At 37.1% G+C, this 24,335-nt stretch overlaps 1 protein-coding gene and 1 long non-coding RNA gene across 4 annotated transcripts in view; one reads left to right on the top strand and one right to left on the bottom strand.

Annotated features, from left to right (window-relative positions):
- Nucleotides 1–8,700, bottom strand: part of LOC131195313 (uncharacterized) — a 222,272-nt gene extending 213,572 nt beyond the window's left edge. Inside the window, exons 1-2 of the mRNA XM_058177111.1 lie at nucleotides 8,604–8,700; nucleotides 8,167–8,305 (exon numbers count right to left, since the gene is read on the bottom strand). Of these exons, the coding sequence (XP_058033094.1) occupies nucleotides 8,167–8,275 (109 nt within the window). The 5' untranslated portion in view covers nucleotides 8,276–8,305; nucleotides 8,604–8,700. The remainder of the gene's footprint in view (nucleotides 1–8,166; nucleotides 8,306–8,603) is intronic.
- The window catches only part of LOC131195314 (uncharacterized), a 107,975-nt gene that overhangs the window by 21,960 nt on the left and 61,680 nt on the right, over nucleotides 1–24,335 (top strand). For 2 of the 3 annotated variants that reach the window (XR_009154400.1, XR_009154402.1), the window contains exon 2: nucleotides 22,745–22,955. This is a non-coding gene — a long non-coding RNA (uncharacterized LOC131195314). Of the gene's footprint in view, nucleotides 1–22,744; nucleotides 22,956–23,736; nucleotides 23,938–24,335 lie in introns of those variants that run through there. The other variant, XR_009154401.1, reaches the window with a different exon arrangement.

Here is a 24,335-nt window from a genome sequence, read left to right as displayed (position 1 = left end):
CAATCCTCTTTCAAAATTTCCATATAAAAGGGTGGCATGAAGCAGAATCAAGTCTTTATCAGCACCTAACCTTTTCAACTTAAAAGAGAGACTTCTGCCATAAATAATTCCGGACTCTTTATCTCTGCCTATTTTTTATGCTTTTACCTTTCACAATTCTGACTGGTTTTGAGTTTAAGAGTAACACAGCTACCAGGTAACAGACAGATTATTTTGGCAAAGCAAATTGGAGACATGTTATTCATCTGCCTCCACTTAGAGGAATTTTCTTGTGCTTCTCTATGCAGCACATCTTCAGCAGTTTATGTGAAGCAGTGTGGCAGTGTTGCGCTGGTAGAAACAAAGACAAATATTTCTGAGAGCAGTGATAATAAGAATATGTCTTACTGGTTGGCTCTTCTAAGCAGCATATTTGCATCCCAACGTGTATATTATTAAGCTGAGTCTCACACATTCAGTAATCATAGATTCAGAAGCACCATTCTGAGTTGGACATATTTAATTAAGAATAGAGACTATAATCAATGAGATCTTTATGGCATCTTTGGAATTGCCCTGTTTAGTTTGACACCCAAAATAGCATAAACATTAGCACAAAACTTTACAGCCACAATTTAATTGGTTATATGTATCAACATTAAGTACATTTAGTCCATTGAATCCCAAGACAGAAAACAGTACCCTTTCATTATTCAAATATGCATTTTTTCAAATGTTCTGTCATTAAAGAAAACATAAGTAATTTATGACATTCCAGTTTTGATCCTTACACCTAATAGATTGGGTTCAGATTTGTGCTCAACATTGTGATGGAAATAGGTTGGTGATTTTCTTTGGTTTTAACTTTAGTCTCCAATCCCAAACATTACATCCCATATGAGTCTGAAGAATTTGAGAATCCTTTGAGGACAGTATGATACCGGCAAGGGGAGTTTCAGGGGAAGAGGTAATATGAGAAGATTGCCAGCCTGGTGCCTTTCCCAATGGGGAATCTCCACTGGATCTGTTAAACCTTCAAGTTAATCAGACAAGAAGCCTAGGTTTAGGTAACAGAATCTTGAAAGTCTGAAAGTATTTCCCCCGCTCCCTCTTAAAGGTAAAGGTTCCCCTCACACATATGTGCTAGTTGTTCCCGACTCTAGGAGGCAGTGCTCATCTCTGTTTCAAAGCCGAAGAGCCAGTGCTGTCCAAAGACATCTCCATGGTCATGTAGCCGGCATGACTAAATGCCAAAGGCGCACGGAACGTTGTTACCTTCCCACCAAAGGTGGTCCCTATTTTTTCTACTTGCATTTTTACATGCTTTCGAACTGCTAGGTTGGCAGAAGCTGGGACAAGTAACGGGAACTCACCCCATTATGTGGCACTGGGGATTTGAACCGCTGAACTGCTGACCTTTCGATCGACAAGCTCAGCCTCTTACCCACTGAGCCACCACATCCCTCCCTCCCTTTTACTCTCCCTCAAATAAGGGAGGACTGCCTCTGACATGCTTCCCACACCCCTTTAACATCTATGGGCTGAGTACCTTTTACATGATGATTATGTATGGTGAAGCTCTTCCTCCTGTCTCCCAAGGTCATCCCAAATACCATTACCAGTTCACATTAGAAACAGAAATGCTCTTTCATTCACAGATGGGCAACTGTGGATCCAATTTGGATGTATATTCTTTGGTATATACTTATTTTTTTAAAATTTTTATTTTTTTAACAAAAAAGAACAACAATACATAACATACATTGACATAAAGCATATATTCCTTCTTTACATCCGCTTTGTTTCCTTATTCTTCTCATATTTACATCCTTATTCCCCCTCTCATTTCTTTTAATTGTACTTTTCTTTTTTTGTCCCATTCTCTCTTGTTTCTTTTTTCTATCCTATCTATCCTTCTAACTATTCATTTTCTTTCATACATTGCCACTTTATATACATACATATATATATATATATATAAGCTTTTCACCTTTTTTCATCATCTAGTGTTTCTAGCCTATCTTATACTTGTATAAGTAATTTAAGTTACTTATCAAACAATAAAGCCAGGGTAAAAATTTAATAAATAAGTACTTACGCCCACCTTGTATGGAAGACCTATTTCTCATGTGAGTTACCCTATGGATTTAGAATGGAGTCTTAAATCTGCAAGTATTTAATCTGTGCATGAAGGATTTCTTTTTCTTGTCTTCACTTTCCTTAATATTTAGAGAAAACAATGGCCGTCTTGAAAAGTTCCTAGCTGGCTACGTGCTCAAGTTGCTTTTACTACAATTCCAAAGCAGTGGGAAGCTAACGACTAAAATTAATAATAGCACTTAATGTATTAACATTTCTTTAAAACACATTGCTGCTTTTGGGAGGGGGGGTCAGAAACATTAAATCTCCAATATGTCAGACAGATCCCTTTTTAAAAAGTCAGAAATACAGTCCTAAAGTTCACATGGCCTTGGTTGTTCGATCTATGATTGTTAATACCTTTTATAAGAAATGGGAACCTTTCCATCATAATATCTTTCTGAAAACCAAACCCAAAATTGAGTAGCCATTCACAAATATTTATTCGCATACATACCTACATATAGATGTAGTTGCACAACATAGAAGACAATGTTAAATCTCTCTCTCTCTCTCTCTCTCTCTCTCTCTCTCTCTCTCTCTCTCTCTCTCCATGTGAGTGTGCACTGCATATACTATTTAAGAAGGGAAAACTAAATTTAGCATTTGCCATCTAGAGAGGAAAAGATTCCCTCAAAGCACTTTTATGTTAGTAGCCTAACTGCTATGAAAAGGTCCAGTTAATTAAATGGTAAGGGCTGATCAGGAAATTCCAGGAGACCATCTCTGAGCCATCAGGCTCTAAGTTCTCCATCCGTGTGTTATATGATTCCAAATAACAGACTTTTTGAAAAGAAGACAAATATTTACATACAGACAAAGTTTGCAGGTTTTTATATATCACAATCCCCAGCCCTGGAGGTTTCTGCAACTGAGATGTAAACATAAGACTAAGTCTGTTCTCATGACTAACATCTATTTGAATAAGAGGGGGGAAATCAACATATAAGATCCCATTACTGATAAGAGAAGCCTATGAGATACCAGAGCTGAATCATTCCTAAAAATTAGCAAGCTAAGCTGACATTAGTTGACAAGATGAACATTAGGCTAATAAAGAACACCCCATTCAAACTGAAGGTGATTAAAGCATGGGTGGGATGAGTTAATTATTAGGTACGATCTGATAAACTATGCCTCCTCATGCAAATCAACAGTTTAAGCCATTTTTTGTTACTACAAGTTACTACAATATGCAAGATTTGTATATCACCTATTTGTGCCACACCACAACACAGAATCCTGTGCGACCATGAGAACAAAGATACATGATTAACTTACACTAAATGCTATCTTTGGCGCAAAAAGGATTTATACAGGTAGAACTCAATGAAAAAAAATTGAGTAATAAATGGAAACTGAAAATTTTAATGTAAGAATAAACAAAACATATTTTTATACTTTACATGTCTTTCAAAGTACATAAATAAAAAGAGATATATCTTTGCCTTTGTATCCTTTATAAATTAATTTGCATTTACAGTACAAAGAGTTGTATTTCAAATGCTGTTTGTTAATTCATATTCTGAAGGTAATTCTGTCTTATTGCATGTTTTTCCAGAATCAGACAATCCAGAACTTAAAATTGTAGTGTTTTGTAAATTAGCCATTAGACTGCCAAAAAGGATTTTTTTTCCTTCACTCTAATAGCTTACTTAGCAAGAGTAATGAGAATGAATATATATTGACCATTAGCAGCCTAGCCCGAGGGTCTTTCATGATAAGGAGAAAGATCTTGTACATCCATTCATGAACTTCAAAAATAAGACTATTCTTTATGGAAAAGTTTACATAACTCAGAACTCTTGTCAGAAGGATGACTGGAGAACACAGAAGAAGCTATGAACACTGACCATTGACTCAAGAGACTGATCTCCCATCTTTAAAGCCACATAAATATAATGCTAATTCAAACATATAAGAAAAAAAATTAAATATTAAAAAATATATATTGCAGTGTTATATATTTCAGTTATCTCTTTCCATCACTATACAGGAAAGGTCTTAGCACGATTCAGGTAGCAGTGTTTTTTCCTGACAATTTATCATCTCTCTGCAGTAGCCCAGGCCAGACAATGGACTTATAGGGACTATTTAGGGCACAATATTCTCTGGTAATATAAATGCAAATTAAAAAAAAACAAAAACATATAAATAAATAAATAAATAAATAAATAAATAAATAAATAAATAAATAAATAACAAAATCTTGAAAGACTGGTATTCTCTTCCTGATTTTACACCGAAGAGAATCAAGGTGGGTTAGTTTATTTATTTATTTTTATTTTATTTTATTTGCATTTATATCTCGCCCTTCTCCGAAGACTCAGGGCGGCTTACACTATGTCAAGCAATAGTCTTCATCCATTTGTATATTATATACAAAGTCATCTTATTGCCCCCAACAATCTGGGTCCTCATTTTACCTACCTTATAAAGGATGGAAGGCTGAGTCAACCTTGGGCCTGGTGGAACTTGAACCTGCAGTAATTGCAAGCAGCTGCTGTTAATAACAGACTGCATTAGTCTGTTGAGCCACCAGAGGCCCTAAGTTTGAGTTTCTTTATCATTCTTTCCTTTTTTGGGGGGCTAAGCTGCAGTTTACATAACTGCCTTTTCATTCCTCCTTCAAGGTAATCTCCATATTCTTCTCCTTTTTAATTTTTTATTATTATTTTATATTCCATCTTTTATTACTCTTACAAATAATTCAAGGCAGCAAACCCCTTTGTTCTCCTTTTCCCCCCAGAAAAACAACCTTGTAAGGCAAATTTGACTGAGATATTGACTGGCCCAAAATCACCTAAATGGCTTTCAGGATTAAGATGGAATTTGAATTCATGGTCTTTTACTTTTTAGCCTGGCGACTTAACCACTAGACCAAAAAAGCAAAATATTGCCATTTTTCTACTTCTACTCCTATCGTGTAAAAATACAGAAACTCCAGTGATAAGATTAAAATACAAAGAAATAACTTGCAGCCTCTTTTCCCTTATATCAGTTGGTTACTAAAAATCAGAGCCTTAATAGCATTATTGTACAGTTTTAAGGCATTTATAAGTATTCCAGAACTAACTTATTCCTTATGGAATATAAGTATGAACAAAAGTTCAGAAGTTATATCAAACCAAACCAAATCCTGGAAGCAGAGTTTTTCACCTTTTCCAAAACTTTCAAGATCCTAAATGGTGATCCCATGTAGATCTTTCAAAAACACAATTCTTCTTAAAATAATTGTCAATATTACCCTATTCCCTCCCACTGTACATAGCCTATCACAACATTTTAAATAATTCTTGACATGAAGACATATGAAAACTCTTTAATTTCTCAACATATGGACAGACCTAACCATAGTTTTAACTGGGAAATTGTGAACACCTTAGACCAAGCTGAGAGAATTCCTGAAAGCCTGACACTCTGACAAATTTGCCATCAATAGACTCATAGACATAAACAACATTTACATACTGTGCAAAAGAGTACCAACAGAGACAATCAAGAAGCCAAAAAGGGAACAAAAAGACCAAAACGCTTCCCACCAGCAATCAAGACCCAGATGAGCATAAATTAACACCAAGATTAACATCAAACCAATAATCAAGAAGTAAACAATTGAGGAAATGCCAAACAAGCTACAGTAGCCCAATCAAAGAACCTCCAAGACCACTTCCACGAACATTGAGGGGGCAAACCACTGGAATATAAATTGAAGACAAACCTCATTCCTTACTAGCACTGAGGATGTTACCTAATTTGGGTAAAGAGACATCTGAAGAAAAAAAACAAGCAAGCTCAGAGAGCATCAAGGATCCCCCATGTCAACCCTGAGCTACAAATATTCTCCTTCAAATAATCCCTGTCTATTTTTAACTCATAATGTTTAGGCAAATACATCAGCTTGTTGGTAATTCAAAGTAGCTGAACCCTGGTGTGAGGCCCAGAAAGCTGCAATTTATTTTCAGCATCTTGAACACTTCCAGGTGACTAACAAAGTCATCAGAAAATAAAAAGCTGGGATTTAAAAATCAAGTTAAGGAGATGTTAAATTTGATTAAAAATCCCAAATCTTTATGGTCTGCTAATAAGGCAAGAGGTAAGAATGCTTAATCACAGGATCTCACATAGTTTTCACATACACATGTATGCAGTAAATAATAACAGATCTAGAAGGAAGGAAGGAAGGAAGGAAGGAAGGAAGGAAGGAAGGAAGGAAGGAAGGAAGGAAGGAAGGAAGGATAGATTGCCATTCTTTTCTCATTTTCTCATTTCCACCCTGCCTGTACAAACTCAGCAGGCCTCTGGATACAGCCGTTGTCTGTTGAACCAACAGTTTTTCTACCACTAGGCAGGTAGAATTATCTGCCCCAAACCTGTAGCTTTGTCTTTCGGCTTTTGATCAATTATTCCTGTTGGAAATATCTTTGTGATTACCAATCTCTTTCAGCATGGTGTGTGAATCTACACACATGGCTGTTTCACCTGTGTTTAAAATAAGCAACCTCATTAACTCTCGTCATTAAGGGTTTTTTTTCCCATAAGAAGCCCCACAAGCACATCCATAAATAAATGCCCCTTTATAAAGCTATGACGCTGTAACAAAATTATGAATAGATTAATGAAAAGGGTTAATGTGGGTGAGTTATGTTTTTAAGTATAAATGGGGGGGGAGTCGTACCTGAGCTGAAGTTCATCGCTTCACAATCCTTTCTGAAACTGTATCCCTACTTTGGTTTCTATAGCAATGGTGACGCACGGGTTTCCTTCACGATGGGAACTTTAGTGCAGGCTCAAGGTGTATAGTTAGTGGCCGCTGTCACTCTCCTTTTTCTTAACTTAACCTCATAGGTCATGCCCATTTTTTTAAGGAACCAAATGGGTTCCTAACTAAAGCTATATAAAGGATGATCAGTCTTTGTCACTTAAAAAAGCCAGACTTCTAAACAACTGCAGTCAATCATACTTAAAAGTTGAGAGGCATTTTAACTATTAATTGGACAGGTGGGATTTTACATGCTACCTATAGACTGAATTTCTATCGGGGGTGGGGGTGGGGAGGACAAGCGTATTTGGAAGAATGAGATGTGCTCATTTTGGCGATGAATTAAATGTACAAGAGTCACAGAGAAAGATCAATAGAATATTTAGAGACTAAAGAAGCTAAAGTAAGACACCTCTAGGCAATGCTTTAGATAACTAAATGTCTATTATGTCTGCAAATCTGGCAAAACTATATAAGATGAACCAGCCGCATAAGAACTAAATGCTATGAAAAGAAACAGAAACGGCATTTGAAAATGACTTGGAAAAGCTCCCAGAAAATTTATGGCTGACAGGAGCTTCGTAAAACTCGAATCCAACAAACAGTACTGTGAACTAGAAGCATTGCATAATTTGAAATACATTTCTAAGTTTTCCTATAGGCCAGATCCGTGTCTAATTCTCATGGGAAAAGTCAAAAAACATATAGACGAAATAAGTTATTTATAGATAGAAAAAAAATTGTGCCTGGGAGTGCAAGTGCAATATAACTGCAGGTAAACATGTTTTGTTTCCTAGTGAAAAGGAGCCAGGATTAATAAAGAATGACTTCCAGATAAAGCTAAGTCAAGACCAACAGGTTGTTTTAGTTAGATTGCCACTGCCTTGGGGGTAAGATTCTTCTTTTTTTCTTTTTGCATTTCCTCCCCACCTTACCAGGAAGGGGCTCAGACAATATGCTGATAACCAAGAAATAAATAATTTTTATTTCTGGACTGTCCATCGACTTGGCATGATGAACATGCGGTGACAGAGAGATGCTTCACATCGCCAGTGAAGAGAGAACAGGACAGATGTTATCAACTGCTAACTGATGAATAGCAGGTGTGCAATACGGGAGGGGTGCCTTTGCAGTCACACTGACTCCAGGAGTGGCCCTGGATGACTTTCACTCAAAGGGAAAGATTTATCTGAGTCAGAGAGTTAATTACACAACAGCAGCAACCCAATGAGGCAATAGTTTTGGCACGGTGCTCAGGCCCGCATGCGTTACGTTAATGCACATACCTGTAACAGCAATGCTTCCTGCCCAAGTGGGAGATTTACCTCCGGGAAGAACAACAGACACTGTTGCCACCATTTTCTCATCATCAGTTTCCAAAAAGTCAAGCTTCATTGCATGAGGACAGGCGTTGTTGTTGTTAAACTGTAACAATAATAATGTCATGATTCCCCAGCTTTTCTTTTTCCTTCCTTTCCTTTCCTTTTTTTTTTTTTTTTTGCTTTTCCTTTTCTTTAACAGCAAAGCAAAAATGGTGTTTTATTGCTTTAGAGCTAGTGAGGCTGCAATTTCAGAAAGGCAATTTAATGTTAACTATGGCACACGAAGTAATGGAACAGGCAAGGGCCATTCTCAATTATATTTCAGTGCAGGTGGGATTCAGGTAAATTACAAGTTCAGGTAGAAAGTAGGAAGAAAAAGCCAAAGTGAATTAAAGTCCTACCTTGGTGAAGCTTCCAGCTGGTCACCATACACATAATCACTTGTGAGGTATTTCTCATACTCTAATTTGTGCTCTGATACTAAGACCCACTTCTTTTTAACTGCCTATGTGCATTTTATTTTATGCATTTTAAACCATCTTCTTCTTACTCTGAGGTTATTATATGGTGCAGTGCAGGGGTGAAATTTAATTTTTCTTGCTACCGGTTCTGACGGCGTGGCTTGATGGATGTGGCTTGGTGGGGGTCATGTAACTGGTGGGCATGGCTATGTAACCATGTGACCAGGGGAATCAAAAGACAGAAACTCACTAACAATGTCCTGCTGGAGCAGGGTTGGACTAGATGACCTCTAGGTCCCTTCCAGCCCTGGATTATCTTCTGAAGCTGCATCTAGTGCCAGGTTTGTATTCCTTCCTTCCTCTCCTCCTTCCTTCCTTCCTTCCTTCCTATTCTCTCTGTTCCTCTCTTTCCCTTTGTCGTCTAATACAGCTATAACATTGGTTGCTAAAAAGAAAAGCTGAGTGGCATCCAATGAAGAGAAGGCTTGGGGATGACATGATAGCTGTCTTCCAAGACTGCTTTCACAGGGAAGAGGGGGTTGATTCATTCCCCATAGTACCTGAAGGCAGACAAGAAGCAATAGGTGAAAAGTTATCAGAGAATGCCATAGAACAGGGGTGTCCAAACTTGGTCCCTTTAAGACTTGTGGACTTCAACTCCCAGAGTCCCTCAGCCAGCAAAGCTGGCTGAGGAACTCTGGGAGTTGAAGTCCACAAGTCTTAAAGGGACCAAGTTTGGACACCCCTGCCATAGAATAATGAATCCTGCCTTGGGCTGGGTGTTGAACTAGAAGACCTCCAATGTTCCTTCCAGCCTATGATTCTATTTCTATTTGGACCAGCCCATTTCATCAGCAATTTTATTCAAGCTAGCATCATACAATACTTGGTTTCCAACAGTAGAAAATAGGAGCAGACTGATAAAAAACACTGTACTTGGAACTGATGTGATGTGATAGTGTTTGCAGTATATTATTTGGAAAGATCAATTAACAGATACACATAAGTCATAATTTGAAGCTGTAAGTTTTTTTTTTTATCTTCAGCGAAATGTTGGGAGAGAACTTGGGCATTCATATTAACACACAATCTATCACACTTGAGAATTCTGATACAATAGCATTCTACTCTTAAGAGCTTCATCTTCTTATCCTTCAAATTAGCAAAGAACAAAAGGACATTTGACTAGCATGCACAAGCCCACATTTCATCTATATTTGTAGCCCTTATATGGACAGGCCACTCAATCTCCTATCTGTTAGGAACAGCTCAAATCCAAACAGAATAAAGTTTTCCCCTGTCAATGTATTAAATGAAACCTATATTACAGTTGTAGAACAGCATACCAGTGAATATATGTCTCCATAATCAACTCCTCCAATATTTAAAATAATAACAAGTATTAGATCAGTTTAGACAACAGGCACTAGATATATTTACTGCTGCATAATACATGTATCAAACAGAAAAATACCTTGCCAATCAACAGCCTATGTTTAGATATTGGTTTTAACATACTAGGTTAATCTGTAAAATAGTAGAAGTCTTATTTTTGTTTTAGATTTATGTGTGTGAAGGTATTCAAACAAGACATATCCTACTTGTAGTCTGAAATAATACTGTTCAGAAAAGTCTTTCCTATTTGAGGCCTGAGAAAGCAATATGAGTTCAGTGTTCTCTTGAATTTACCCACCGGTTGTATTGGCCCACCAGTTGTATTGAATATAGCTGTGATTCAAAGTACGGTATTACAAAGGTTTGGTTTAGCTAATATGTACCAAATTTTCTAAAGGCAGTAATTGTAACAGAGTCATAACTCTTTGAAATAAAAAAAAAATATGACTCTTATGACTTCATTAAAAAAAATGTTTTTTGACTGTGACAAATCCGTAATTTCTCTTCTGACACATGACTAACCCTAAGGCTAACCAACACAACAAATCATTCTTCTTGCAAGTTATCCAACAACAGACTAGGAGTGCTTGAAATATGCATGTTAATAAGTTATTTAACATAAAGTAATATATAACCACATAAATCACAACATTTGCAAAGTCAACAATATGGCATTGCTTCACACATTATGATCATCGCACTGTCTGCTTTTACCAGGGAGATCATATGGGAACATTTTTTCCCTGACTCATTAGGAAATCATCAGGAGATCTCAGATGGCCACATAAACATATGTTTTCCTTCAGCAGAAAATAAGAACACTATCACAGTAGTTTCCTTTTGAGACTCTTGCTTTACACACACACACGCCATATGGGCTTTCTTTAAATAGACATCTTGCAAAATTATTTTCTTTAAAATGAGTGCGTATTATTAGCCATAATCAGGACGAGCAGACAGCCCCAAATCAGCTTAAGCAAGGAAAAACTTCTGGAATGGAAGGGGAAAAAAACATAATTCTAGCAACGAACTATTCTATCATCACAGACCACTTGTTCTTTTATTTAATTTATATATGGCCAATCTCACTTTGCTCATTCCTTTAAAAGGTAAAAAACCAACAGTCCTCCCTGCACTTCACTTTTCAACTTTTTATTCATTAAAGTTGTAACTATCCATTCCTCCAGGAGTTTATTGTGGGGTGTGTGTGTGTGTGTGTGTGTGTGTTTTGGAATACATTGTTGGAATGCATTTTGTGCAATAACTACAGCCAACCAGTAGATGGCAGTGGTTATAAATTTGCATCTATGGTATACAGTCTATGTCTTTTTGTTCTGAGAAGAGTTTCCTGTTTCCTGAAGCAGTTGGCGGGAGCTTAAATGAACTCTGGGGAATGGTAGAAGACCAGAAGGCCTGGAGGAACATTGTCCATGGGGTCGCGATGGGTCAGACACGACTTCATGACCAAAAACAACAACAACAACAACAAAGGATGAATTGGACATATGTTTAATATGAATGCTGTTTGCTATCAGACGTAGGTCCCAATCCTTAATCTGATGCAACACCAACATCTCTCCCAGGCAATGTTGGAGCAACATTTATTTTACACCCCAACAAGTTCTGGCCTTTCAATTCAGTTGAGAGAACAATTACACCATTTGCTCAACTTCTAATCCAGCATCCAGATGGCTTAATTAGTAATATTGAAAAGGTTTCTTTCATTATTTATGTTGATTCAAATGTACCTAAGTGGTTTTTAACAATTTTATTTATCCAAGTGAGCCATTCTGTTAAAAAAAAAAAAAGAATGGAGGTGGAGTGCAAGCAAATAAAGAAGTGGGGATTGTTTTACGAAACAGGTAATAATAATAAAGCTGTTACACTCAGCCAAGAGACCTTTTAGTAAATAGTTTATTCTGCAGTTTGACAATATTTACAGAGGTTTTTACATGAATTATTTACTTGAGTTTTTATAACACAGAGCATACTATACGAAAAATGGGAGGAGGAGGGAAAATCATATTAAAATTACAAACTCAGGAACAACAGTGACAGATGGTAGAAAGGATTCAGACCAAAATAATGCCTGTGTTCTTTTTTTTGTGTGTGTGTATTCTCAATTAAAAAAAATCATAATGTGTGAAATATGATTTAAGTGGAATCATCAGTCCCAAATTATGGTATCTAAAGAGAAATTTTAAAAAATCATATAGAGCAAGTTTACTAATGACTATTAGCCATAATGCATAAATCAAAATCTCCTGTATTGCCGGTAGTAGTCCTTTAAGGTTTACCTACTAGTCACTGTAACTATAACTATTATCCTTTACGAGCAAGCTTCCAGAGGTCTTTGCTCTACTAGATGGATTTTTTTTTATCAGTCCTGTCAAGAGAGTTTATATCTGCTGATAGCAAATGTAAAGAAAATGTGATATATTTTTGATATTTGATATTAAATATTTATATTTAATATTTATTAATTTGATTCAATTTTTATATTTATTGTCAATAAAATTTCATATATATTCAACCAAAAGAGCCAATACCTATTCATTGTAAAAAAAATTATGACTATGAATGAGGAACTTCCAAAAACAGGTTGTTCCCATGTCAAAAGGGAACATGCCAACCGGGTGTTGTTCAAAAGAGGTTAAGGAACTTTTGGCATCCAAGTGAATTCAGAGGGTCTGAGCTGCACCATGATAGTGAAATCAACAATTGGCAACAGTCTGAGAGATTTCTGAAGTAGCCACTCCTATCTGTTGGACCAAATAGGGGCTCAGTAGGGCATGGGTTATTTGGCAAACTAACTGCATGATCACTGTGAGTTCACTGAACTCAGAATAAAACAAAATACAGCAAAATTTGGTAAACCTCCATGTGGAAGTCATGTGAATGACTTCACTTGAATGAACCATATCAGGTAGATAATAACTAACCAAAGATTATAAACTTTTTTCCCAAAACTTGCTGTTCCAGTGTTGCAATAACAGATTTTTTTTGTCTCTGTTAGTCTTCCAAGTTGAGCAGACAGGAAATATGACACCGTGAGTTAATTCTCCTTTATTATAAGGCTACATTAACGGAATCTTGCAAGTCTGAAAGTACAGATCTCCTGCTGTCACTTTTTACCACCTGACAAGTTACAGCAAAGGACGCGATGGCTCAGTGGCTAAGACACTGAGCTTGTCCATCAGAAGGTCGGCAGTTCAGCGGTTTGAATCCCTAGCGCCGCATAACGGAGTGAGCTCCCGTTACTTGTCCCAGCTTCTGCCAATCTAGCAGTTCGAAAGCACTTAAAAAATGCAAGTAGAAAAATAGGGACCACTTTGGTGGGAAAGTAACAGTGTTCCGTGTGCCTTCAGCATTTAGTCATGCCAGCCACTGAGACAACCTCGGACAGCGCTCGCCCTTCAGCTTAGAAACAGAAATGAGCACTGCCCCTAGAGCTGGAAATGACTAGCACGCATGTGTGGGGGAACCTTTACCTTTACCTTTACCTTATCTTACAGCACATTCATTCTAAACTTCTTTCCTCTATTCAGTTGTGGACTTCTCCTTTTATCTCATCTGTTCCCTAAGCAACATATCTTCCCCCACCCCTTCTTCCAAGATCATTCTCACATTCCATTACACTCCCTCTGTTACCTCCCTAAATTCTAATTAGATTTTCTTGCTGTTAGTTTTCTAAGAAAAAAATCCTAAAGGCAGACATGTGTCCTTGCTCTTGTTAACCGCTTTCAAAATATTGCTGCTCATGTCAGTAATTGTGCTGTTGAGTGAGCTATTTCTGCAGAACTCTATTCCAAGTACTTTGCTTATGTGCGCTCTATAGCAAAACCTCTGAGGTTTCTTGATCTGATTACATGGCGGTTGAATAAAAGTTGTGAGAAAAATCAAAGCCTTATAAGTGAGAAATATCTGTAATGTTGACAACTTCAGCTGCCATTTAGTGCTCAGGATCTCTTAGGATTTGCACCTAGGTGAATTATAAAATGCATTCACCCAAGCCATCTTGGCTAAAAATGACTGAAGTGTATTCAGAATGATGATGAAAGTTCAGTCATACAGTAGTTCCTTCAGCAGATTTTAGGGCACTTAAAGAATACATAAGTGGAAGCCAATTTATTGAATAATTTTTAATGTAATCTTAATTGAAGAGATCAAATATTTTTAAGTATGATTAATTGACATGCAAAAAAATCCACACTATTTATTTTTTTAATGCCAAACCCTTCCCACATTTTCAGATAGCATATAATTGGGTCATATTGGTAAGTTTAGTACATCTTAGTGCCATTGGAATAAATAAGAATCAGAAGGTCAAAAAGGTTCAGTTCTTGAGGAGACGGTCTCTTTTCTCATCTCCCCAAGAACTGAACCTTTTTTCAGCTGACTCGGAGCTCCCAGGCAATGAGGTGGATCCGGGCTAATTGTGGCAGGACAGCAATCATTCGGCCGCATTCAGCCAGTCTCCCAGCAGCATCGACGTCGGCAGCATTAAAAGTGGGCAGAGAAGAGAAGAGTCCGCCAAAGTCAAGCTCCATAAAGAAGAGAGGACCGTCCCCCTTCTCCTAAGTGCGGCTTTCCCCCCCGGGCTATCAGTGCCCGCCGGTGGGTTGGTGATTCCCGCGGCTGCCTTACTGCAGAATCAGATGCTGTGCAGGCGTGGGGAGGTCAGGGGGGGAAAGGAAAAGGAGTGCGTGGAGGTGTGAAAGCATCAGCCGAGTTTTTGGGGAGATTGGCTGGCGAGGAGGAAGAGATGGAGTGGCAAAGCGGTGGGGGTGGGTAGGGCAGTGACGCTTGTGCCATGGGTCTTGATGTATTTATTCCAGCATTTTTTTAGCAGCTTCCTTTCCCGAAGCCCTGCCATGCTTGCCTGCCTTCCATGGGGACTTCTGCTTGGCTGCCTTCTCAAGGTGGACACCGGGACACCGGGAAGGCAATGTGGAAGGCAGTCAAGCATGGCAGCACTGCGGGCCATGGATCGGTTCAGGGGCATGGCCAGCCAGACATTGCTCCCAGTTTGACGAACCAGCTCCAGTCTTCGCTACCTACTCGCCCGATCTGGTTCAATCTGATAGCATTTCACCCCTGCATATGCATTCATATGAAACTGAATATGTTTCTCTCTTCAAAGTTATCAAGTTTAGCAGCTTTCAAATTCAGACCATAGAATTTGTAATAATAATAATAATAATAATAACAACAACAACAACAATAATAATAGTGATAGTAATAGTAATAATGGAAACATAATTAAGCCATTAATACATGGGCAATTCCAATGATATACTACTCAGCTGGAATCATCAACTGGACTGTGGCTGAACTGGAAAACTGGGACAATCAAGAAAAAAATGGAAGGTTTAATACTTGCTGCTCAAGAACAAGCACTACAAACTAATGCCATGAAAGTGAAGATACAAAAATCCACTGACAATCCAAACTGCTGACTTTCAAATGACAAAGTTGAAACTGTTTCGCATTTAATATATGAGTGCAGCAAAATTGCACAAACGGATTACAAAGCTAGACATGACCAAGTTGCTAAATCAATCCACTGGTCATTATGTAAAAAATACGACTTTTAGTCCCAAAAAGCCATGGGAACATAAAGTGGGAAAAGTTGTCGAAAATGAGAAGATAAAGATCTTGTGGGACTTTCAATGACAGATCGTCATTTGGAACACAACATGTGAGATATCACAGTTGTCGAAAACCAAAGTGTGCAATTTATTGATATCAACTGATCGAGTTGCTAATAATCAACTGATTGAGTTGCTAAATTAGTCCAGTGGTCACTATGTAAAAAATATGACATACCTGTATCCGAAAAGTCATGGGAGCACAAAGTGGAAAAAGTTACCAAAAATGTGACAGTGGGAGATCTTGTGGGACTTTTGAATACAGACGGATCATCATTTGGAACACAACATGCCAAATATCACAGTTGTCAAGGGCCGAAGCGTACAGTTTATTGACATCCCTGTACCAGGAGACGCCAGAGTCAAAGAAAAAGAACTGGAAAAAATCACGAAATATTGTGACCTAGCCACCAAAACTACATAGCTATGGATGAAACATGTAACAGTGATACCCATTGTCATCAGGGTACTTGGTACCATGTCCAATAATTTTACAAAGCACATCAAGAAATTGCAGCTTCCTGCAATAACACCAGAGGAACTGCAAAAAACTGCACAACTCAGAATATCATATATATTTAAGGAGATACTTGGTTGATACGTAGGATGCTGGCAGCAACCTGTATCAACTATTAGCACCAGTCAATGGTATTTGTGACACATTTTTAAATGATCAGTTGACTTGAGTTTCATGTTTAATGAATAAAAGATAATAATAATAATATAGGAACCCTTGAAGAAGAAAAAAGCATAAACTATTGCAAATGCAAAATTAAGCTTTCTAATGTAGAAAAAAATACATTTTGATTTTATAATTACTTGGGAGGTTAGTGTTTTAACCAAACAAATCAATGTTCAATTACTGGAATGTGATAGCTTTTCTTTGGATAAAAATTCAATATTTGGAGCAATTGATGTTCCTTGTCAATAGAGATCATCTCCTATGTTTAGCTTATTTCTATACTTGCTTTTCTTACTGCATGTAAAAAGAAAATTGTGCTGGTACAAATGACTTTTCAATGCCTGAATGGCAGTTTCAGGATATTCTTTCAAAAGCTCTATCCAGAAATTCATAAGTTCTGCATGAACAAAAGTTTTTTATCATGGGAAATAAGGCAAATTTAATTTTAATTCTCAAAACATATAAGTGTAAGTCACAACACCAGCAGCAATAGAATTCATTTTGCTTGTTCTCTTTTCACATTTTTCTGTACCATCTGTAATTGTACTAGTTTGTAGCCAATGATCCATATCTGGAAAATGTTCCTATTACATAAAATTTTATTAGAATTAATAAAAAAGAAAGCAAAGTAATATTCATATATTGAGGGGTATATATTTAAGATGGGTATTGATGGCGTGGATATTTTTGGTTGAGAATGCCTGGCTGAAGCCACTTAAGTATCCATTCTTCTTCCGTTTGCCTCTCTTTGCAAACACTGTTGTCGTGTATGTTTACACTAGAGGAGGTCCAATTCCAAAGACATTTGAACAGCATGTGTATTGACACTGAGCGGCATAATCCTAAATTTCTTTATTAATTCCAACACAGCTCAGTAAGGCTTACTTCTAAACAGATGGTCAGTATGCCACCTTAATTATTAAGCAACCCTGTTGTAGATACAAACATGTATACACAGAGGTACCATCTGCACCATGAGCAGTGAAGAACCCAGTTTGTTAGGTCATAGTTTGTTAGGCCAAAGTTGTGTTTTGTGCACATGTAAACATCATAAAAGATAGACAAGTCAACTCCTGCATGGATCACTTACAAATTCAGGTGACATGAATAAAATGGGAAGAACAGCAATGAGGCAGGAAGCAGATGGCTGAGTACATTTGAGGTTTCTCCATTCACCTGTATCCCCTTGTGAAAATGTCCCATCCCTTCCCCATTAATCCTTCATGAAATCCATTATGTTTCTGCAGAATCCAGTTCAAAAAAACTTGATCTAATTTTCTGCAGAGGGAAGAAGGAATGACCTTGAAGGGCAGGAAGAAAACTTGTTATAAAGACAATGGTTAGATAAAAGAAGACTGGGTATAAGGCAGGAATGTAAACTTCTCAAACAACACCCTCCCTAATTCTCATAAAGATAAAGGGAGGGAGGGAAGAAACCCATTTAAACTTGAAAGATTTTACTACTATTGTTTTACAATAAAAGTAGCACTGACCTATATGGCATTACTTTCTTGGGCTGATCCACCTTGACATTCTCTCACAAATTGCATTTTTCTTTGTTTTTTTTAAATGCATTGATGTTGTGCCTCCTTTAATTTTTTTGCATGCTAAATAAACTGGTTTTTTTCCCCAATTCACATTCCAGAATTGGAGATTAGCTGAGATAGGCTACTTCCCAGACTGACACATGGTGTGAACTACTCATTACCAAAGATTGGTATTCAAAGTTGACATTTTAATTCTTAACCTACAGGGAAAAAAATTGTGAAAAGCTGCTATGATGAAACAGAACATTAGGAAAAATTGGTAATGGTGGAAAGTGCTAAACAGTGCTATTTTGTTTTATTGTTCACATTTTAAAGCTTTGTTAGGTAAAGCATCAATAAAAGTTCAACATTATATAAAGCTCTATTCTTTCCCAAATGAAAGTCATAAATGTAGAATAACTGAAGTTCAGAGATAAAATTTAGCAACAGATTTTAACCCTGTAAATAATGGATTCATTAAGAGCCATCTGCAATTCCACTGAGAAGTCTGAATATTAAAACCTGTAATAAAACCATTACTCAATGAGTCAATAAAGTTATTCAGCATATCATAGCATCCAAAAAAATCTAATGAGTTACCGATGGACAAAACTGCTCAGTGAAGTATCCAAATAGCACCCTAAAAAGGAGGTACCATAAAAAGATGACAAGACGATGCAAAATTTACCTGACTAACTAGGTGCTAATTATTTGGAGATGCTGCCAAGTTAAAAACACAGTTAAGGCACAAAATGTTACAAAGGAAGCCAAATACTATGTCTTGTCACTATTCAAATGTTATTGAGTCATCTAATCTTATTTGCCCATAATGGATGCCATTATAAACACACACACCCAAAACAACCTTGAATGCAGGCCATAAAGCCTTTCCAAAAGTTGCCATCAAACAGAAATTGCTATTGGGACAAAAGTAGATATTTATTAAATTCATGAGTAGTAATCATACAAATTAAATTAAATCAAGCCCAATTTTAAATTAAATTAAGGTCATTTGGTGCCCTGGCTAAATAGGGCCTATGGTCTAAAAAGAGGTTGCACATTCCCAATTCACAAACTTCTTAATTTCTTTAAATCTCTGGATAATCTAGTACTTTAGGGAAAAATGAGTTTTTATTTTCAGGGAAAACATTCAATGGATATTTTGCTTTAACAATTGGTTCCCATATTTATGTCTATAAGGATCCTGGAACTTTCAGCTTTCCAGGGTGAAGCATTAAGGAAGCTGAGGGAACCATAGTTCTTTTCCACCAGCCATCCATGTTGTTGTGATCGTCCCATATTTTCATTTAACTACATATGTCAACATTTGTTTCTTTGCAAAAACCATGGGGGAAAAATCAATCTATTTTTTAAATTAATAGTACACTGCACATTTCCGTTCTTTTAAGAATAGCGTTGAAAAAAAATAATAGCAATTATCTTGAAATCCAAAAGATTACACACACTTTAATGCATTCTTTAAAATATTATAACTTAATCTGTGCCTTCATAATCATTAAATAAAATGGTACATATCATTTAGGAGCATTTAATGTATGAATTAATTTACTCTGTTTAGAAAGCTTAGGTACATTTTGCTGCAGTTCTAGTCAGAAGGAACTCAAGGAATTTATTGTAGAGTAGACATATAGAGAAGTGCCTAATGCTGGGAAAGATTGAGGGCAAAACAAGAAAGGGACGACAGAGAATGAGGTGGCTGGATGAAGTCACTGAAGCAGTAGGTGTGAACTTAAATGGACTCCAGAGGATGGCAGAGAACAGGAAAGCCTGGAGGAACATTGTCTATGGGTCGCGATGCGTCGGACACAATTTTGCAATTAACAACAACAAGAAGAAGACATATAGAGAATAGCCCTATTTCAGTAATTCTGGGCGGGAAAGGCCAAATATGTGTATAATACCCATTTAACTAAAACTATTCTCTATATTATTTTAGAATTCCTTTGCTCATAAAAGGAGTTACAGTTAGGACCCATAATAAAGAAACCCACATATTGTTATATTTTCATTTGTAGTTATTTTGTTTATTCCACTAAGGCTAATTAGAAGAAAATAAATCATTCCTTCCTAAGAAAATTATACTTGAAACCAACTTTGTTATTTTTAAATGGGAGCACAGAGCCTTAGAAATAAATAAAAATATATATTTTGTAGCATGTAGAAATGCAAACACAGCAACTATCTGCTATTGTTTAAAGCAACATTCCTATTTCTGAGATCACTTAAGCTACCTTTCACAGTTTCCATGTAACTGAAGGAAAAGATGCACATGTTTTAAAAGAGCTGCAGACAGGTGCTATGTTTGTGCTCCGGTCTGCTCTGTGGTACCTTCTGATCAAGAACACAACATTTTGAATCACAAATAATGATGAATTTTCCAGGAAATTATTATTTTGTCAGCTTTCTCATTTAGCAAAGCAGCTTCAATTTATTAAGAGTGTGGAGTATGAGTGAATCAATATGTTTCATTGGGCAATATGTCATTTGTTAATCGGATATTGATGAGATTATTGATGCATAGCTAATTAATCTTAAACCCCATGGTAGCTTTCATATGTTTCCTTAATTATGCTCTTCGTCTTTGTCTTTCCACTTTGGCACATGTGCGCTGTGAATGAAAGTCATCTGTGAGTCCTTTTCCTGTTTTATATTTGTATGAGTTGTTTGTTTATGTATTTACAATCCCCCAGTGGTGGAATTATTATCCCTCATTGTAATTAGGCTTATAAAACAGATACTTAATAATATTTGTCAGAAGACAGATATTGATTTGGTAGAAAATTAGATTGGCATGTGAGCTTTGTCTGAGAGGCACAGTTTAAAAATATAATACAACTCACAAAGCACACTTTTCAGTACCTGAATGTATGCAAAATTTGGAAGACATTAGTCAGGCATAATTATTTTTAGACTTTTGGCCAGAAGTTAAAAGGGATTCATCTAGTTTTCTCCCTGTTATTTAATTTTGAATTACTTAGAAGTAAAAAGCAAACAACTCTGTGAGTATGTGTGCATTTTACATATTTGTCTCTTTATGCATGCAAATGCACACACACACACACTGTATAACATAGACAATAAAGGGCTTTAACAGAGACATGGGAAGCTCAGGCTAAGAAGTGATTCTGAAATCTGGCTCCATACGTGTTTATTCTCAACTGCACATTTTTTTCTCATCTAAAGTTATCATTAACCCTACAGTGGGAAAACCACAATTACCGTATATACTCGAATATAAGCCGATCCGAGTATAAGCCGAGGTCCCCAATTTTACCCCAAAAACTGGGGTAAACTGGGGACTCGAGTATAAGCCGAGAGTGGGAAATGAGGCACCTACCGGTTGGGGAAACCCTCCCTCCCTCAGCTGAGAAGGCTGGCGGCTCCCCCGCCCCGCCCTCTCACTGCACCGGCAGGGCTTCCCCGCGCCGTCCGGTAAAATGTGAAAAAAAGAAAAAAAAACAAAACTCGAGTATAAGCCGTATATACTCGAGTATAAGCCGAGGGGCTTAAAAAAAAACAAAAACTCGAGTATAAGCCGTATAGACCCGAGTATAAGCCGAGGGGACGTTTTTCAGCACAAAAAACGTGCTGAAAAACTCGGCTTATACTCGAGTATATACGGTATCTCAAAGATCTTTCACTTTGAAGATAACACTGGCTTTTTTTATTCAAGGCACTGGTGGAATTGTATCATCCACCACCAAAACAAATTCTTCTTCTCGGCTTCTTGTGCCCCCCCACCAAAAAAACATAATTTTATCTGGATATTTTTTTTAATTCATTTCTTTTCTTTATTAAATTTCTCTGCCACCCATCTCACTGATGCTGTGACTCTGGGCAGCTTCCCATGCAACACGCTGCAAACCCATCATATTTAAATCTCCTTGTCTCCATTTTCTTTCATTCTAATTAAAGAAATCTTAATCTGGACTACAATAGCAGCCATACTTCATTGTGTTCAATGTTAGTTTTGGCATATTGAATAAACTGGATAAACAATGTAGCCACAATTGCATCTGTGGGGGAGAGAAGCAGACTGTACGTTACTCATTAACAAGATTGTGGGTAGCAGCAATTAGAAAACTTCTTTTTTATGTTTCTATTTTTTGAGTCACAGCAGCAAGGCCCCCTCCTATCTCTCTCTCACAGACAAACACACACATGCATACACACAGCACAACAGTTTTTCTGCACACAAAATCTGCACTGTAACTACTGAACATATGATACACCAATGAAAGGACACATTAGTTCTTAGCCTCTCAGACCAATACTCCTGCAGGTCAAAATCACCATTGGGTGTCACTATTGGCAGAGGTGAGTATGTGTTTGTACACACATCCAGAAGCACACAATTTTACAATTAAGATTTAAAACCTCTATTCTCCCACTAGCACAAGTGTAACCGGCTTTGCCGTTTGATTATTGTTTATAGATTCAGTAACCCAAGAATTAAAGAACAGCCTTGAGGCAAGAGTAATTATTTACAGCTGAAGCCTCCTATTGTTATTAGTGTGCTCCTAATTGCTTGAAGTTATATCAATGTTAGTTCATTTAGCACATTTTTTAAAACATGCATGGAAATTGCTTTCCATTTGAAGTGTGAGCTCAACTCTTGGAGGGCTTTTTCATTTGTAGAGCATTAAAATAATCTGTCTTTTGCTTGTCATTAGGAAGGGATAATTTTTATATGGAGAAAAGACGGAAGGTAATAGAAACAGAAATGGAAGGAATTCTTATTTTACTACTTCTCCGTTTGTCTGTGTTGTATTTAATTTAGCATAATTAAAAGTGTTTCTTTTTCAGCATTCACACTAAGAACATAAAGTTTGCTCCGAGTGATGTGATCGGATGACTTTAGTGTGACTATGTACTTTGACCAGCTTGAATTCAGCGTGAAGACATTAAGTCTCCTTTTATGTGAAGCAGCACATTTCCAGTTTATTGAAGTGATCATAGAGAAGACAAATCAGCCATACAGCCTAACATATTTTCCAGTGACACAATAGTAAATCATGTAAGTATTGCATCGGATGAAAGAGAGCATTTCATCCCAACTCTTGCCCATTTCCTTTCCTTTCTTGCTTTGCCAACAATCCAAAATTTAAGCTATCTTTGCATTTTTTTATAAATATATACTAACAGTGCAACCTTATACAAAGTATAGGTTATTACCTACAAAGCTCTTCGTGGCACAAGACTAGGTAATTTACGGAATTGCATTTCTTCTATTGTTCCTGCCTGTTTCTCCAGATAAAATAAGATAGGCAGGCTTCGGGTCTCCTTTATGAACTAAGCCCATCTGGTGTGATCTGGGATGTGTATACTTTGTTGTGGTGCATACTCTATAGAAGAGTATGCATTCTGATAGTCAAATGATCCCGACTCTGGTGATCTTTCGCAAGGTCTTGAAAACCTGGCTCTTCCTCAAGGCGTTAGGTCAAAGTGTTAAATGAGCCTCTTTTGAAATGATTGAGATTATGACTGTGGTAGCCCTTTGTTGTATTATGTTTAGTTTTTTGTTGTTGTTTTTTGTGGATTATTTTGGTTTTTCTGTTTTGGTCCTACGTAAACTGCCCAAAGTCACAATTATGAGTTGGGCAGCCAAAATAAAATAAACAAATACAAAATTCATATAAAATAAACAAATGCAAAAATAGAATCTCCTAGAGGTCTCTTGAGTAACTAGTATAGTTTACTGATGCAAAAATGAAGCTTTCATCTCTAATTCTGTACACTCTAATTCAGATAACTGGTTTGATCTCCACATGTGTTTAATAATTTTCCCATTTTACTAGACATTTTGGAAGATATTTTTGGAGGGGTCCGGACAGCAAGCAAGGAGGTTGCCCTGCCTTTGGACTTCAGATTGTTCACCCAACCAAGATAGCTGATGACAGCAACCTCAAAACTAACCCTAAAATACACTGCTTTTGCTTCTGAATTTCTTTGCAAACTAAAGAGGCGACATAAGAAGAAAACAATGTGCCTGCCATTCAACTAGGCCAGGGGTCTCCAAACTTGGCAACTTTAAGACTTGTGGACTTCAACTCCCAGAATTCCTCAGCCAGGTTTGGTTTTGCGGGCTGAAGAATTCTGGGAATTGAAGTCCACAAGTCTTAAAGTTGCCAAGTTTGGAGACCCCTGAACTAGACCATATTCTTTGATTCTCATTTACATATGTAAAAATAATAGAAGGCCCTTTCCTCAGCTTGTTGATCTCACCTAGTTCTTCATTCAGAGAAATCAGAGTGAAAAGTCCTACCTTTGGATGTTGGTTCCTACCAGAACTTCCTCGGCAACCAATTGCCCACATTGGCTTAGATGCCAGTCACTTTCTCAGCAGCTTTGCAAATTTGTCCACACAGGCCTCATACCATCCAGGGCATTGCTGATT

The sequence above is a fragment of the Ahaetulla prasina genome, chromosome 3, assembly GCF_028640845.1.
Source record: "Ahaetulla prasina isolate Xishuangbanna chromosome 3, ASM2864084v1, whole genome shotgun sequence".
NCBI classification, from domain to species: domain Eukaryota; kingdom Metazoa; phylum Chordata; class Lepidosauria; order Squamata; family Colubridae; genus Ahaetulla; species Ahaetulla prasina.
Note: the sequence above shows the minus strand (reverse complement) of the source record. Positions and strands in the feature narration are given on the sequence as shown.